Genomic DNA, 15,433 nt, shown 5'->3' with positions numbered 1-15,433 from the left:
ACGCTGATAATTAGTTTCTCTAATGAGAATTCATTATAAACAATAACATAATTCAAACGTCCTCTGCGAAAAATATTACTTTATGTTCGGGGTCTCAGAGACTCCATAGACGTAACATTAATGAATGAGCATGCTAAGATTATGTAATGATTTTTACAGTGTATTTTTGCTGTGGTATTATGCTACCAAGAGAAAAAGTGAAGAGTACGAGAATGAGGAAGTGATATCAGAAAGGACATTAACAGCTGCTCTCTGTCTCGCTTTAGATTGCCCCCTTGTGGATGTTTGGTAGAACAAATAATAAGGAAAATATATGCCTTGCTCGCACAGACTCTCTCTGACTGTTTATCTCACAGCACACACCTCTATCTCCAGCTTCATGCAGCCATCGATTAGTGATTTCATGTTTAGTCTGGGTTGTGAGGGTTGCTTCGCTCTTTGAAGTGAAGTGCTGGAGGAAGTGAGTCAGTGCTCCACCAGCACTGTGTCAAGCAGTAGCGCTTCAAGATAACACTTTCAATGTCAACAGATGGCCCACTGATATAATAGGATTCTTCCGTAAGTATGTTAATAAGTGAATATTTAATCATGCTCTCGGTCACAAGCTTTTTAAGGACTTTAAAATAAAACGAATGCAATAAATGTTATAGTATGGTGGCCCCCGCTGGTCAAATAATATTATGATATTATATACTTTTAAGTAACTGTTAGTACTGGTAAAGCGATAGTAAAGCAGCTCACAATGCTTCACACTGGAAATATGCAGACTTCGCTGTTCCATCTTGGGTCCCATCTGTTGCTGGATCACAGAGCGTATCTGGCATTTGGGCTTGACCTGAAAAAAGTTTGCAAGACAAATCTCATGCAAATCCATGGTTTATGAAAAGGCTTTTTTACCGGCAGATTCAAGGTGGTGGCAAAGGCAAAAGATTAGCACACAGAGTCATGTTGGAAGTGTGGTCTGTTTTGAGTCTTATCTCTTATTCCCCATGACTCCAGCAAAACATTCCTGGCCTCTTTAATGTGCTTAGCTGTGTGTGTTGACGAAAGCCAAATAGGTGGCAGCATAACAGTGGGCGGCGTTGACTTTTTTGCTCAAGTAATGGCAAGTTACTGCAAGATAGGCAGGATAGCAAGATATTCACACTAAGGTCCACAACTCTGATTTTAAGTTCAGAGGATTTTTTGGTTTCTTGTAACCAAGACTCATAGGATTTGAATTACTTATAAATACACTTACCATACTACCATTTAAAATTTGGGGGTAAGATTTGTTCTTTTTATTATATTTTATATAGGGCTGGGACACGATTAATCGCGATTAATCGCATCCAAAATAAAAGTTTATGTTAACATACTAAATGTGTGTTTACTGTGTATATTTATTATGTATATATAAATACACACACATACATGTAAAGCCTTTAAAAAAATACTTATATGTGTGGATAGTTATATTTGTATTTAATTTAGATTATATATAGAATTATAAATATTTTATTTATTTTAATTTAATTTTTATTTTCAGTTTTCTTTAATATAAATGTTTGTGTGTGTATTTATACATACATTATATATTCACACAGTACACACACATACAGTATGCAATCATAAACTTTTATTTTGGATGCGATTAATCGCGATTAATCGTTTCCCAGCCCTAATTTTATATTTCAGTTATTATTTAGGCAAGAATACATTGAATTGATAAATACAATACAATAAATACAATGTATATTAAATAAATGTTTTTTTTTTTTTACTTTATATTTATCAAAAAAACTGGTTTGAAAATTGCCACAATCTCCACAGAAATATTAAGCAGCTAATTATCAACATTGATAATAATAAGAAGTGTTTCTTAACTTTCAAATCAGCGTATTAGAATGATTTCTGAAAGAGACAAAGACACTGAAGACTGGAGTAATGATGCTGAAAATATTTATTTATTATGTATTATATGTATTTAAGTATGTATTTATTTTTAAGGTATCTTAAATAGAAAAGTTATTTTAAATTGTAATATTTCACAAAATAAAGGTTTTTAATGTATTTTTGCTCATACTATTTTATTTAGTATTTTTATTTATATTTTTTAAGAAATAAAATATTTTATTTAGCAAGAATATATTAACTTGTTTAAAAGTGTAAATAAATTGTAAATTGTTGTATTACATACAATTATATTTTATTTTAAATATGTTATATATTAAATAAACGTTTTTTAATAAATCCTTAAAAATTGTCATAGTTTCCACAGAAATATTAAGCAGCAAATGATCAACATTAATAATACTAAGAAATGTTTCTTGACTTTTAAATAAGCATATTAGAATTATTTCTGAAACATCTTGTGACATTGAAGACTGGAGGAATGGCTGCTGACAATTCACCTTTGCCGTCAAGTATATTTTAAGATATTTTAAATAGAAAAAAAGTTATTTTAAATTGTAATATTTCACAATATTAAGAATGTTAATGTGTTTTGATCATAATATTTTATTTATTAAAGAATTGTATTATTTTATTTATTTTTCTTTTTTAAAGAAATCAATTATTTAATTGAGCAAGAATACATTAAATTGATGGAAAGTGTATGTAAATTGTAAATATTGTTATATTATATACAATTATATTTTAAATAAATGTTTTTTTTTTTAACTTTATATTCATCAAAAAAAACCTTAAAAAATGTCGGTTTCCACAGAAATATTAAGCAGCAAATTATCAACATTAATAAGAAGAAGAAGAAAGAAATGTTTCTTTAAAGTTTTTAATGCATTTTAATCATAATATTTTATGTATGATTTTATTTCATTATTACATTTTATTTTATTTTTGTTCGTTTTAAAAAAAAAAGTCAGTTATGTTATTCAGCAAGAATACATTAAATTGATTAAAAGTGTTAGTACATTTTATTGCATACAATTACATTTCATTTTAAATAAATTATAATTTAAATAAATGCTGTTTTTTTTTTTTTTACTTTATGTTCATTAAAAATCCATCGAAAATTGTCACCATTTCTACAAAATTATTAAGCAGCAAATTATCAGCATTGATAATAAGAATTGTTGTACTTGACTTTTAAATCAGCATATTAGAATGATTTCTGAACGATCATGTGACATTAAAGACTGGAGTAATAGCTGTTGAAATGTCAGCTTTGCCATCAAGTATATATTAAATTTTAAGATATTTTAAATTTTAGTATGTATTTTTGATCAAATAAATGTAGCTTTTGGTGAGTGTAAGAGACTGCTTTTAAAAACATTTTTTTTTAATTTACCAACCCCAAACTTTTTTTGAGACCCTGTACCCTGAAACTTTCTTTCCATTCCAAACTCAACTGTGTACATACTTTTTCATCCATCCATATTTGCAAGTTAGAGTGGATAAAAACATGAGAAATAATAAGTCTACTTTTCTGTCTACAGTATCATCATGTATCACCACCTACAAGAAGACTCCTCCGCCGGTACCACCTCGCACCTCCACCAAGCCCTTCATCTCAATCACGGCCCAGAGCAGCACTGAGTCTGCGCAGGACGCTTACATGGACGGTCCCGGGCCGCGGGGCGAGCCCGTTCTCCACTCTGGCCTGAGCAATTCCACCGAGAGCATTGACAGCATGAAAGCGCTGACGGCAGCCATCGAGGCAGCCAACGCTCAGATCCACGGCCCTGCCAGTCAGCACGTCAGCAACAGCACCATCACAATCAGCACTACCCCTCCTTCTCCACTGCCCATGCCCATGCCTGTACCCATCCCCATACCCATACCAGCCCTGGAAGACGTCCGCAGGGATGTGCTCAGGAAGAGCAGGTGCCTTTCTATTGGCATCCAGGTGAGTGATATTCGGTGTTGTTTATTCATCTCCTCAACACTGCTGAGATCTTCCTAATCAGCATTTAGTTGTAAAATACACTTTATCAGATGTTTGTACACAAATGAGATTCTTAAAAGATATATTCATACAAGTTAAGTCTTACACAAGCTGGTTTTATTTTTGTATACAAACCCACACAGGGTGAGCTGGAGTTTTGTTTACTTCTCCCTGAGGTAGATGATTCTTCAAATGAGTATGGAGGTGGCTGGTTTACTGTGTGATGTTTTTAAACAGGTGGATGGGCCTGAGGACCAGGAACTGGAGGACCAATCCAAGTTTCAGTCAGTGGGAATTCAGGTTGAGGAAGATCATGGGTGAGTCTAAAGCGCATCCTTTTCTTGAAAAGGATGATGCATTTTTAGTCATGTGACTCATATTGTACCAATAGACATCTATGTTTATACCAGTATTTTGCCTGTTATGTGCTACTTTCACACTGTTGCTAACGATATTTTACGTTGTACCAGGGTCAGAAATAAACTTTTCCATTAGAGGGCAATATTTGCCCCCTGGAATTGATTTCCAGAGGCATTTTTTATATTCGTAAGGGGAATTTTTACAATCAACTTATTATTTAAATTATTATAAAAATGTTGTCTTTAATGTCAAATACTGAAATGTACCCAGTTACTTCAATCAATATTTGAAACTGTTGTCAATAACAATAGACTGTTTAAAATTGTATCTAAAAAACAGGAGCTCATTAGGGCTGCAATATTATGACAAAAATCATTATTGTAGATTATTGCTCTGAATATTGTAATAATGATTATTAACATCGTTATAGAAAATTACATATATAAAACATTTTTGTTTTGTTTTGAGCACATTCTGCCTGCACAGACAAACATGTTGGTCCATGACGTTTGCCAAGTCTAGCACAAGTTATGCAAAAACTATATTACATTTACATCGTATCTACATCCTGACAGCTTTGTCGTCTTCAGCATTGCCTAATCTAAGTGCCTCTGATTGGCTGATGCATTCTTAAGTTCAACAGAATCGCGTTTGATTGGTTATAAGGCTCAGTGCTGCACAAAACAGCAACATATAAGCAATCTGATGCAGAGTAAGCAAATCGAAATATAATTTGCCAATTGACACTTTTCATTAATTTTCACAATTTTAATTGCATAAGCCATAATATATTGTTTAATTGTGTTTCTCTTGAATTTCTAGGGCAATTTTGTTCATTTTGGTGGCATTTTTGCCACAATCCTTCGTTAATTTCCAACCCTGCTTTGTACACTCTTCATATTACAGTCCTGCAAAGATGACAAAAAATGTACATTGTATGGGTGAAAATGATCAATTTTTATTTTATGACAAAAATCATTAGGATATTAAGTAAGGATAATTTTATATTCTGTACATTTTCTACCGTAAATATATCAAAACATAGTAATATGCATTGCTAAGAACTTCATTTGCACAACTTTAAAGGCGATTTTCTCAATATTTAGATTTTTTTGCACCCTCAGATTCCAGATATCCTAACAAACCTTACATTGGAAAATTATCAATTATTCAGCTTTCAGATGATTTCAAAAATTGCCACTTATGACTGGTTTTTGTGGTCCAGGGTCACATATTACAACTTGTAAAAAGGTGCATAATGGGCCACCTTTAAATGTCTTCACTCACATTTTTAATTATTATGCATCCTTGATTAAATAATGTACTAGTGTAATTTCTCTCAAAAAAAATAAAAAAACAATTTTTTATATATATATGTATATAAAGTATTTCATATTTGGTCACTCCATACTTTTATATTTGGCTACTATACCATTGCAGTTATGGGTTGTTATGTTAAAAAAAAATTCCAAAATCCAAAATTACCAAAAACAAATCCTGTTATCACCAGCTCTCTATGTCCTTTATTGCTTAATTTCCTGTCAATTAATTAACTTGGTTTAAAATATTTCTGATCCATGTGTTTTATCAAATTGCTTCGATCTACAAATGCATGCAGTGGTTCAAAGTTCATATTGCGTTCTGAAAAGTGTTTATCCTCTTCAGCTGGTATATTGCACGCTGCATAAGGTGAGAGAGTGCATTAAAATCAAGGATTAAGAAACTCAGTATTATGGAGACACTTTCACTTTATTAAACTTATTGAGCAGGGACAGGATTATCCCAGAGCGCAAAAGCTGGCACACCATGCCTCTTCTCAAAACTGCCTAGCTAGACAGTATTTTTAGGCACTATAGACATGCTCCTGATGTCGCAAATTGTAGACAACAGATTATGCTGCACACTAAAAGGCCTAATTTTTTGGCTAAATTAGAATTTTTTTTTGATAAGGAAATCCCACAATTCATTGTGACAAGCTCAGCAAAATGATGTCATCAAATATGCTGGAACAAAACTAAAGGAGAGTTTAAATGTTTATTATTTCATCATTGAGAAATGTTGACAGAAAGCCAGCTTTAAAAGATGCATTATTTGATGCAATATTTATGTTTGCTACATAATTTTTTTAAATTGTCACTAGCTGTGTGCTTTAAATTAGTCTCTTTTGCAAGTCACTTGAGTGGTGCTATTTTTATGCCAAATAAATGGCAGTTAATGATGTTTGTGCCTACTCGGACAAGTTACTAATGTGGTATACATGTAGACAGTACACAACTCATATTTTAAGACAGAACCTGTCATAATTATATTTAAGTAATGAATATTCTATATAATTATTATAATAGTTTATGTCCTACCAAATATCTAAATTAATATTAAAACTGAATTTAAAACCAGTTTCTTCATAGAAGAGTGTTGTGTTTTTATGTACATTTGAATTGAATCTTTCTTCTTTTTACTTGGGTTCAGTCATCGGCGGTTCAAGCGCTCTAACAGCGTGACGGCAGCGGTACAGGCTGATCTGGACACTCCGGACTACACACCAGCTGACTCTCCTGTCACAGATTTCCCCTCCGCGGGCTGCTTGTCACGGCAGTACTCACGTGATGCCGCCACCTCCACCGTCAGCATCCAGGGCTCAGGGAATCACTACCATGCCTGCACCTCAGATGACTATGAGGACGTTGGCTTTGATCCCTCCATTCTGCCTCCACCCGATCCTTGGATCGACAGCGTAACAGAAGATCCCTTGGAAGTCGTGGGCCGCTCGGTGTGTCAGCGTGACGGCCGCTGGTTCCTGAAGCTGCTGCAAGCAGAGACAGAGCGTATGGAGGGCTGGTGCAGGCAGATGGAGCACGATGAGAAGGAGAACAAGCTACCTGATGAAGGTTAGTGTTTGATTTACTCGTAATCCCGTAATGAAGTGTTCTAGTAGGTAAACCATCTTGAAAAAAAGTAAAATATATATTTCTAACATTCTAGTTAGTTTTGTGTGCTCAATAGGCATGTGAAAATAATGACTTTTTAAGCTGTATTAATTTACAGCAACTTATGCATTGCAGGTGATTTAAGGATGCCGAATTTTTTGCTGAAATAGCATATGCAAAAAAGCAGCAACTATTTATTGAATTATTCTCATCTGCATTGAAGTAATCTGCCTTCTGCTGGACATCCTGGTCCTCACACTGTTTGCCTGAAATCTCAGGCCTGTTTTTACTTAAAGGGAGACCCTCATGTCGTTCCAAACCCGTTCCAAGACCTTTGTTCATCTTCGAAACACAAATTAAGATATTTTAGATGAAATCCAAGAGCTTTCTGTCCCTGTATAGCCAGCAATGCAACTGACACGTTCAAGGCCCAGAAAGGTAGTAAGGACATTGATAAAATAGTCCACGTGATATCAGTGGTTCAACCATAATGTTATGAAGATACAAGAATACTTTTTGAGCACAAAGAAAACAAAAACACTGTCTTCATTCAACAATTTATTCTCTTCCATGTCAGTCTTCAGCACCATTCATGAGAGTACCATGACACATGTGTGTGGTGCTGCTGACACATGAGCTGGCGTTCTATTGAAAGTCATTATTATTGTTTTCTCGGTGCACATGATTGTATTCTTGTACCGTTGAACCACTGATGTCACATGGACTATTTTAACAATGTCCTTACTATCTTTCTGGGTCTTGAACGTGGTAGTTGCATTGCTGTCTATGCAGGGTCAAAAAGCTCTCGGATTTCATCAAAAATATCTCAATTTGTGTTCCAAAGATGAACAAAGGTCTGACGGGTTTGGAATGACATGAGAGTGAGTAATTAATGACAGAATGTTTAGTTTTTGGTGAATATCCTATCCCTTTTAGAATTGCTGATATCAAACATATCACTGTAGTCTCTCATAATTTTAATTTACACACATTACCAGTCAAAAGTCTTTGAACAGTAAGATTTTTTTTAAGTCTCTTCTGCTCCCCAAGCCTGAATTTATTTGATCCAAAGTACAGCAAAAACAATAAAATTGTTAAATATTTTTATTATTTAAAATAACTGTTTTCTATTTTTAAACGTAATTTATTCCTGTGATCAAAGCTGAATTTCCAGCATCATTATCCAGTCTTCATTGTCACATGATCCTTCAAAAATCATAATAATATAAATCAGCATTTCTTGAAATTGATGTTCAATAAACATCTTTATTGCTATTATCAATATTTAAAACAGCTGAGTACATTTTTTATGATTCTTTAAATAGAAATATCCAAAGATCAGCATTTATGTGAAATAAAAAAAAGCTTTTGTAACATTATATTATATTTGTAGCATCTATACCATTCAAAAGCATGGAGTCAGTATACTTATTATTACTTTTACTTATTTATTTTGCTTTTATTTAGAAAGGATGCTTTAAATTGATCAAAAGTGATAATAAAGACATTTATAATGTTACAAAAGACTTCTATTACAGATAAATGCTGTTCTTCTGAACTTTCTATCCAAAGAAACCTGAAAAAAAATTCTACTCAACTGTTTTCAGCAATAATAATAATAAATGTTTTTTGAGCAGCAAATCAGAATATTAGAATGATTTCTGAAGGATCATGTGACTGGAGTTATGATGCAAAAAAATTCAGATTTGAAATTACAGGAATAAATTACATTTTAAAATATATTTAAACAGAAAACAATTATTTTAAATAGTAAAAATATTTCAAAATTTTACAGTTTTTGCTGTACTTTGGATCAAATAAATGCAGGCTTGGTGAGCAGAAGAGACTTATTTACAAATCTTACTGTTCAAAAACGTCTAAATAGCATAGTAGTTTTTTTTTTCAAGTCTCAGAAGGAGCAGAATTCTACTTTTCTATTGATCTAGGGTAGTTATGCATGTTTTTGATGCTTACCTTTTTGTTTTTGCGTGTGCTCTTCAGTCCTGGGGAAGATCCGTAGTGCAGTGGGAAGTGCACAGCTGCTTATGTCCCAGAAGTTTCAGCAGTTCAGGGAACTGTGTGAGGAAAATCTGGTGAGTACTAGTAGGAAAGATATAATAAACATTTATTTGACAGAATCAACTTACACCACTTATTGAATCAACATTGAACTGACTCGAGCTGAATAAGACACTGTTGCTTTCTTTGGAACTGTTGATAGCTGACTTAAATTTGTTTCAAAACTGATGAACTTTACACTGTTGTTGAACTGAACTGAAGCAAATATTTTGATACTGAACAAATTGATATGATATGGTAACACTTTACAATAAGGTTCATTAGTTAACATTAGTTAACTACATTAATTAACATGAACTAAAAATGAACAATACTTCTACAGCATTTATTAATCTTAGTTAATTTCAACATTTATTAATGCATTATTAAAATCACAAATTGTTTGTTAACATTAGTTAATGCACTGTAAGCAAACACGAACTAACGATGAACGATTTTCTATTTTGGTTCATTAGCATTAAACAAAGATTAATAAATAGTGTAATAAATGTATTTATTTATTATGTATTAACTAATGTTAACAAATGACACCTTATTGTAAAGTGTTACCATTGATACAATAATATTTCATGAATTTTAAATAGTTGATTACTATTTTCCTGTTTATTACTGTGAATCTGCTTTAAAATAATCTGTATTATATAAAGCACTATAGAAATAACACTTTGACTATGGTTCAAGAGTTTGGGGTCAGTAAGACATTTCTTTTTAAAGAAAGTAATACTTTTATTCATCAAGGACACATTAAATTAATGAAAAGTGAGGCAGTCAAAACATTTACAATGCTCCAAAGGTCTATTTCAAATTAATACTGTTCTGTTGATCTTTCTATTTATCAAAAAAGACTGTCTGTTGAAAATTCAGCTTTGAAACAAATAACATGTTACATTTTTATTTAAAAAATAGAAAATTCTTTTAAATGATAATATTTCACAATAGTACTGGTTCAAATAAATTCAGCTTTGATGAACATAAGAGAAAAAACTTTCAAAAACATGAAAACATATTATCATCCCCACACTTTTGAACAGTAGTCTGTCTGGATCTTTGAAAAAAGAAATGGAACTGTGGGTTTGCACCTTTTGTGAGCACAAAACCAGAATGGACACACCAGCTCCAGAGAAAACAGTTCTTCCAAGGCCTATCAGATGTTTAGACAGCACAGCTAATTCTTTTCTTGGCTCAGCAGAACCCAAACGCTCACCCACGGCCAGTGGCTCAAGATCTCGCAGGCTTCTGGGACATGCTTCAACTTTCCATTGAGAATATCAGCTTAAAGTTCGATGAGCTTCACCAGCTCAAAGCCAACAACTGGAGACCCCTCGACCCCCCTGAAAGAAAGGTACAACAAACTTGCAGAATCAGTACGGAGTCATTGAGAAATGAATAAAAAGAATGCAGACATGCTAGCAGCCTGATCGAAGGGCAACGTTGCGTTTTTTCATTCATGTGCATGGTCTGTTGCTTCTGTAGTGTGATATTATGCATTCAAGGGTGGGCACTGGCAATAACAAACCTCCAAAATACACAATATTATTGTGATTTATTATAAATTTGCCTCTGGAAATGTTGCTGTTGCTGGAAATGTCCTCCCTGTGGCTTATGTTGGTCTGTTGGTCTAATGTAACTGTGAATGTTTCATTCACTCTTAATTTCCTGACATCCTCTTCATGTTTGTTTTGTTTGTTTGTTTGACAGTGAGCTGTTTTCAGAAGTCATTCCATCCGGCACGCACCTTGGGGGCAGCGGCCCCCAACCTCTCACCCCCGCCGGGCCGCTCTCTTACCGCACGCAGTCGGCCGCGGAAGCGTTAGCCGCGGCTGGCCTTAGCGCTGTCTGTGTGCAGGTGTGCCATATTGCTGTCTCCGCTCGTCTTTCTCCGCCCGCCGCGGCGGCTAACTGACTGTTTGTCGCCCCTGTTCAGGAGAGAAGGCTGCCTCCCCCAGTGCCAAAGAAACCCCCGAAAGGCCACCCTCCCCTGGCCAGAGATCGCTCGCTGGAAAGCACCGAGAAGCAGCGTCAGGAGGCGCGCAAGCGTTTGATGGCGGCCAAACGAGCCGCTTCAGTACGGCAGAACTCAGCCACAGAAAGTGCAGACAGCATCGAGATCTATATACCTGAGGCACAGACCAGACTATGAAACTGCCAAACACAAAATCGCACTCACACATGAATGCCTAAGTGCAGAATTCCGCCGTGAGCACAACACGTCACACAGGTCTATATTTGCCTAATGCTAATATCACTGTAAATTCGGAGCGACATACACCAGCACCATGATAGCACAGGAGTAGTAATTTGACCTTTCATTATTTCCAAAATGACAACCAACATAGACGTACATCACATTTCTATGACCCCAAGATGTTAGTCAGGAAAAATGACTTGTTTAATTTCACACAAATGAAACCGAGGCTGCAGGGTATGCTGTCTTATGGCCAATCAAATTTTCACAGCCCATGTTTTCCTGTTTTTTTTGTGTCCTGGAAGCTTTTTGAAAATACTTTTTCAGGGTTTCTGAAAAACAGTACAGCATATTAAAGGGTTAGTGCACCCCAAAATGAACATTTTGTCATTAATTACTCACCCTCATGTTGTTCCAAACCCGTAAGACCTTCGTTTGTCTTCGGAACACATATTAAGATATTTTTGATGAAGTCCAAGAACTTTCTGACCCAGAAAGGGACCAAGAACATTGACAAAATAGTCCATGTGACATCAGTGGTTCAATTTTATGAAGCTACGAGAATACTTTTTGTAAATAATGACTTTATTCAACATTTTGCCATTTTGGAGAGTACCACAATGACTGATATCCAACGACAGATGTCACATGGACTGTTTTGTGGATGTTCTTGGTACCTTTCTGCTGGGCCTTGAACGTGATAGTACACTTGCTGTCTATGAAGGGTCAGAAAGCTCTTGGATTTCATGAAAAATATCTTAATTTGTGTTCCAAAGATGAACAAAGGTCTTACAGGTTTGGGATAACATGAGGGTAATTTATGACAGAATTTTCACTCTTTAAACGTCCTGAACGTCTAATGGTCGAAATGGTCAAGGGACTTTAGTTTCTGTTTTTTCTTTTTTTTTTCTTTTAGTATTAAATAGAAATAGTTCACCTGAAAATTTAAATTTTGTCATCATTTACTCACCCTCATGTCGTACCAAACCTGTATAAGTTTCTTTCTTATGTTCAAGAACCAAACAGCAAACAGTTGTTGGTCCCCATTGACTTCCATAGTACCAAAGAAATATTATGAAAGTTATTGGGGACCATCAACTGTTTGATTGCCAGCATTCTTCAAAATATCTTCTTTTGTGTTCAACATGAGAAAGAAAGGTTTGGAATGACATGAGGGTGCGCAAATGATGACAAAAATTTCATTTTTGGGTGAACTCTCCCTTTAAACAAAAAATAATATTTGTTTATTGAGAAGCAGCACTGCATAAAATATTAAGACTTGTTTTAATAGATAATATCCTAAATAAACACAACTGCATGAAAGTTTGGGGATGTTAAGAATTTTATTTGATAACAAATACAGTAAATTTTTTTTTTTAAATGTATTCCTGAAATGGCAAAGCAGACAGTTTCAGCAGCCATTCTTCAGCATTTTAATATGCTGTTTTGGTGCTCAAGAAAAATGCCATTATTAAGTGTTGAAAACATGTGCGCTGATTAATATTTTTGTGGAAAACAATCATTTTTTTCAGAATTCTTTGATAAATAGGAGCATATAATCTTTTGTAACACTATGAATGACTTTACTCTCACGTTTGATAAACTTGCATCCTTGCTGAATAAAAGTATAAGATTTATTTCAGAAAAAAATGGTAGCACTGGCTAGTAATTTCACTTGTTTTAAAGTTGTAAGAATGCCAGTGAGGTTACACAAAATACACTAATATTAAATATGCATTCTCTGACAAGTCTTTCATGTCTTATGCAGTGTTGCTTCTTAATCTTGTTTTGAAGATTTCTGCATATTTTAACTGGACAACAATCCTCATTAAAGTAGTTCACCAAAAAATGAAAATTCTTTTATTAATTACTTACCCTCCTGTTGTTCCAAACCTATAAGACCTTTGTTTGTCTTTGGTAAAAAAAAATTAAGATATTTTTGATGAAATCAAAGAGCGCTCTAAAACCTCCATAGACAGCAAGGGTCTTTTAACGTTCAAGGCCCAGAAAGGTACTAAGAACGTTGACAAACCTTTCTGGGCCTTGAACATGGAAGGACCCTTGCTGTCTATGGAGGGTCAGAGAGCTCTTGGATTTCAGCAAAAATATCTTAATTTGTGTTGCGACGACGAACAAAGATCTTACAGGTTTGGAACAACATGAGGGTGAGTAATTAATAAATGAATGAATTTTCATTTTTGGGTGAACTAACCCTTTAAGAATATGATTTTTGCAGTACTGTTGAATACAACTATTGACCATACACAGAACCTGAACTGTCCCTCGTAGCCTCGTTTTTATATGCGTCAAATTAACTATGCGTACCCTGAATAAGATCTGTGACTAGATCATTGACATGCACACTATTTGGAGCTCAGCCACTTTATATATACTATTTTTAATTTTTATGCATGTGGTTACATACAGTTTGTTTGTAAACACATTTGAACACGGTTACACGCACACGTGCGCAACAACCTCTCTCAAAGCCATCGGCTGACCTTCGTTCACCGTGTAGATAAACATGGGCATATACACACTTATATACTTTCTCATTTAACAGTTCTGCACAGACTTACGACAAATAATAAACATAAGCGCATTCACTCTGGAGTGGAGCAGGCTGGGTGTTTGTAATATAATCTGTCTGTACCTTTTTCCTTAAGGGGTGAAGGAATGTTATAGCAGGTTTAATGTTTTACTTCTCCAGTCGTTCCCATCTGTCTCTCTCTTTCACATACTGTCTTAATCTGATGATCTGAAACGATGTGATCATAGTGAATTACGTTCCTAGCCATGTGAAGTAGATAAACCCTCTCTCTCAATCCCTCTCAAACCATCTAGGAAATACTGTATCCTGTTGTCGTTTAGCATTTCTGTTTTTCTCTCCGAAGAGCAGAAGTGCTTGCAGTTTTTTTCCCCGCTTCCATCCCTGCCCTCTCTCTTCTTTTTTTGTAGTACAATTGGAAAATAATGACCACATAACAGGGTATTTGAAGCTAAAAGCAATACTCATGAGAAATTACTACATTATTTTGATGTGAAACTGATTCATTGCTAATGAAAAGATGCCTTCACTATTCTGTAGCCATTTCTGTTTCTTGTCATTCTGATGCTTGCTATTGTGAACGCTTATCAATGGCCACTCTTCTTATTTGAAATCCTCTTTAGTCATATGTGGGACATTTAGGCACATTATTATATTCTTTAGTGTATAAACTACGAATAAACTTACTAATCATTTTTCTAACATAGATTTGGGGCCTTCTGTGGATTTTTATGTAGACAAGTAGAGGTACTTCAATGAGACGACTGCAAAAAATGACACTAGAAGGGGGAGTTTGAATAAAATGCAAGCTTTTCATCATTGTTCACGAGATTATGTCTTTCCAGTAGCAATTTCAGTGACTTAATTTCATGTGTTTTAATACTGTGTTGGGGCACAGGGGGAAGTTTTTTGTAAGCTTTGTGCTCAAAAGGGTTGTGACTCTGAGAGGACCGTGTGACTCTGCCTGATCGGCCGTGTCAGGTGAGCTAAACTAGCGTTAAACTCTCAGGAAAAGACGGATGAAGCGAGTGCAGCAAATTCAGGGTCTCCCAGTGGTGATGTTTTTGTGAGCGTGTTTGCGTGTTCACTGCACACAGGCGTGAGTCTGTTTGTGTTTTAAAGAATGTATGTATCTTTACGGTAAATAGGTGTGTATGTGAGCCTGTGTGCATCATGCGTGTGCGTGTGTGTGTGAGTCTATAAAAGTGCTTCCTGATTTTATTGGTTAACACAATCTTTGAATTCTTTCTGTTGGTTGAAGTCAAGTAGCCTCATCAACTCGTGTACAGTATCAAAGCCCCTTGTTCTTATTTCAGTCTATATTGTTTGTACAAGAAAACAATGATGAGGATGTTCCTGTAAGCATGCAGACACAATATGAGTCCTATAGATATATATCTGATTTATACTATTATTATTTATTTATTTATGTACTTATTTATTTGTCT

The 15,433-nt window shown here is 34.7% G+C and overlaps 1 protein-coding gene across 1 annotated transcript in view; it reads left to right on the top strand.

The window, feature by feature from the left end:
* Positions 1-13,376, top strand: part of dlgap1a (discs, large (Drosophila) homolog-associated protein 1a) — a 164,729-nt gene extending 151,353 nt beyond the window's left edge. Inside the window, exons 7-12 of the mRNA XM_073848332.1 lie at positions 3,438-3,847; positions 4,124-4,203; positions 6,716-7,134; positions 9,175-9,266; positions 10,442-10,594; positions 11,177-13,376. Of these exons, the coding sequence (XP_073704433.1) occupies positions 3,438-3,847; positions 4,124-4,203; positions 6,716-7,134; positions 9,175-9,266; positions 10,442-10,594; positions 11,177-11,392 (1,370 nt within the window). The 3' untranslated portion in view covers positions 11,393-13,376. The remainder of the gene's footprint in view (positions 1-3,437; positions 3,848-4,123; positions 4,204-6,715; positions 7,135-9,174; positions 9,267-10,441; positions 10,595-11,176) is intronic.
* Positions 13,377-15,433: the final 2,057 nt, after the last annotated feature.

The sequence above is a fragment of the Garra rufa genome, chromosome 10 (assembly GCF_049309525.1).
Source record: "Garra rufa chromosome 10, GarRuf1.0, whole genome shotgun sequence".
In the NCBI taxonomy this organism is placed as follows: domain Eukaryota; kingdom Metazoa; phylum Chordata; class Actinopteri; order Cypriniformes; family Cyprinidae; genus Garra; species Garra rufa.
The sequence above is the reverse complement of the archived record's forward strand: the minus strand, read 5'-3'. Positions and strand labels throughout refer to the sequence as shown.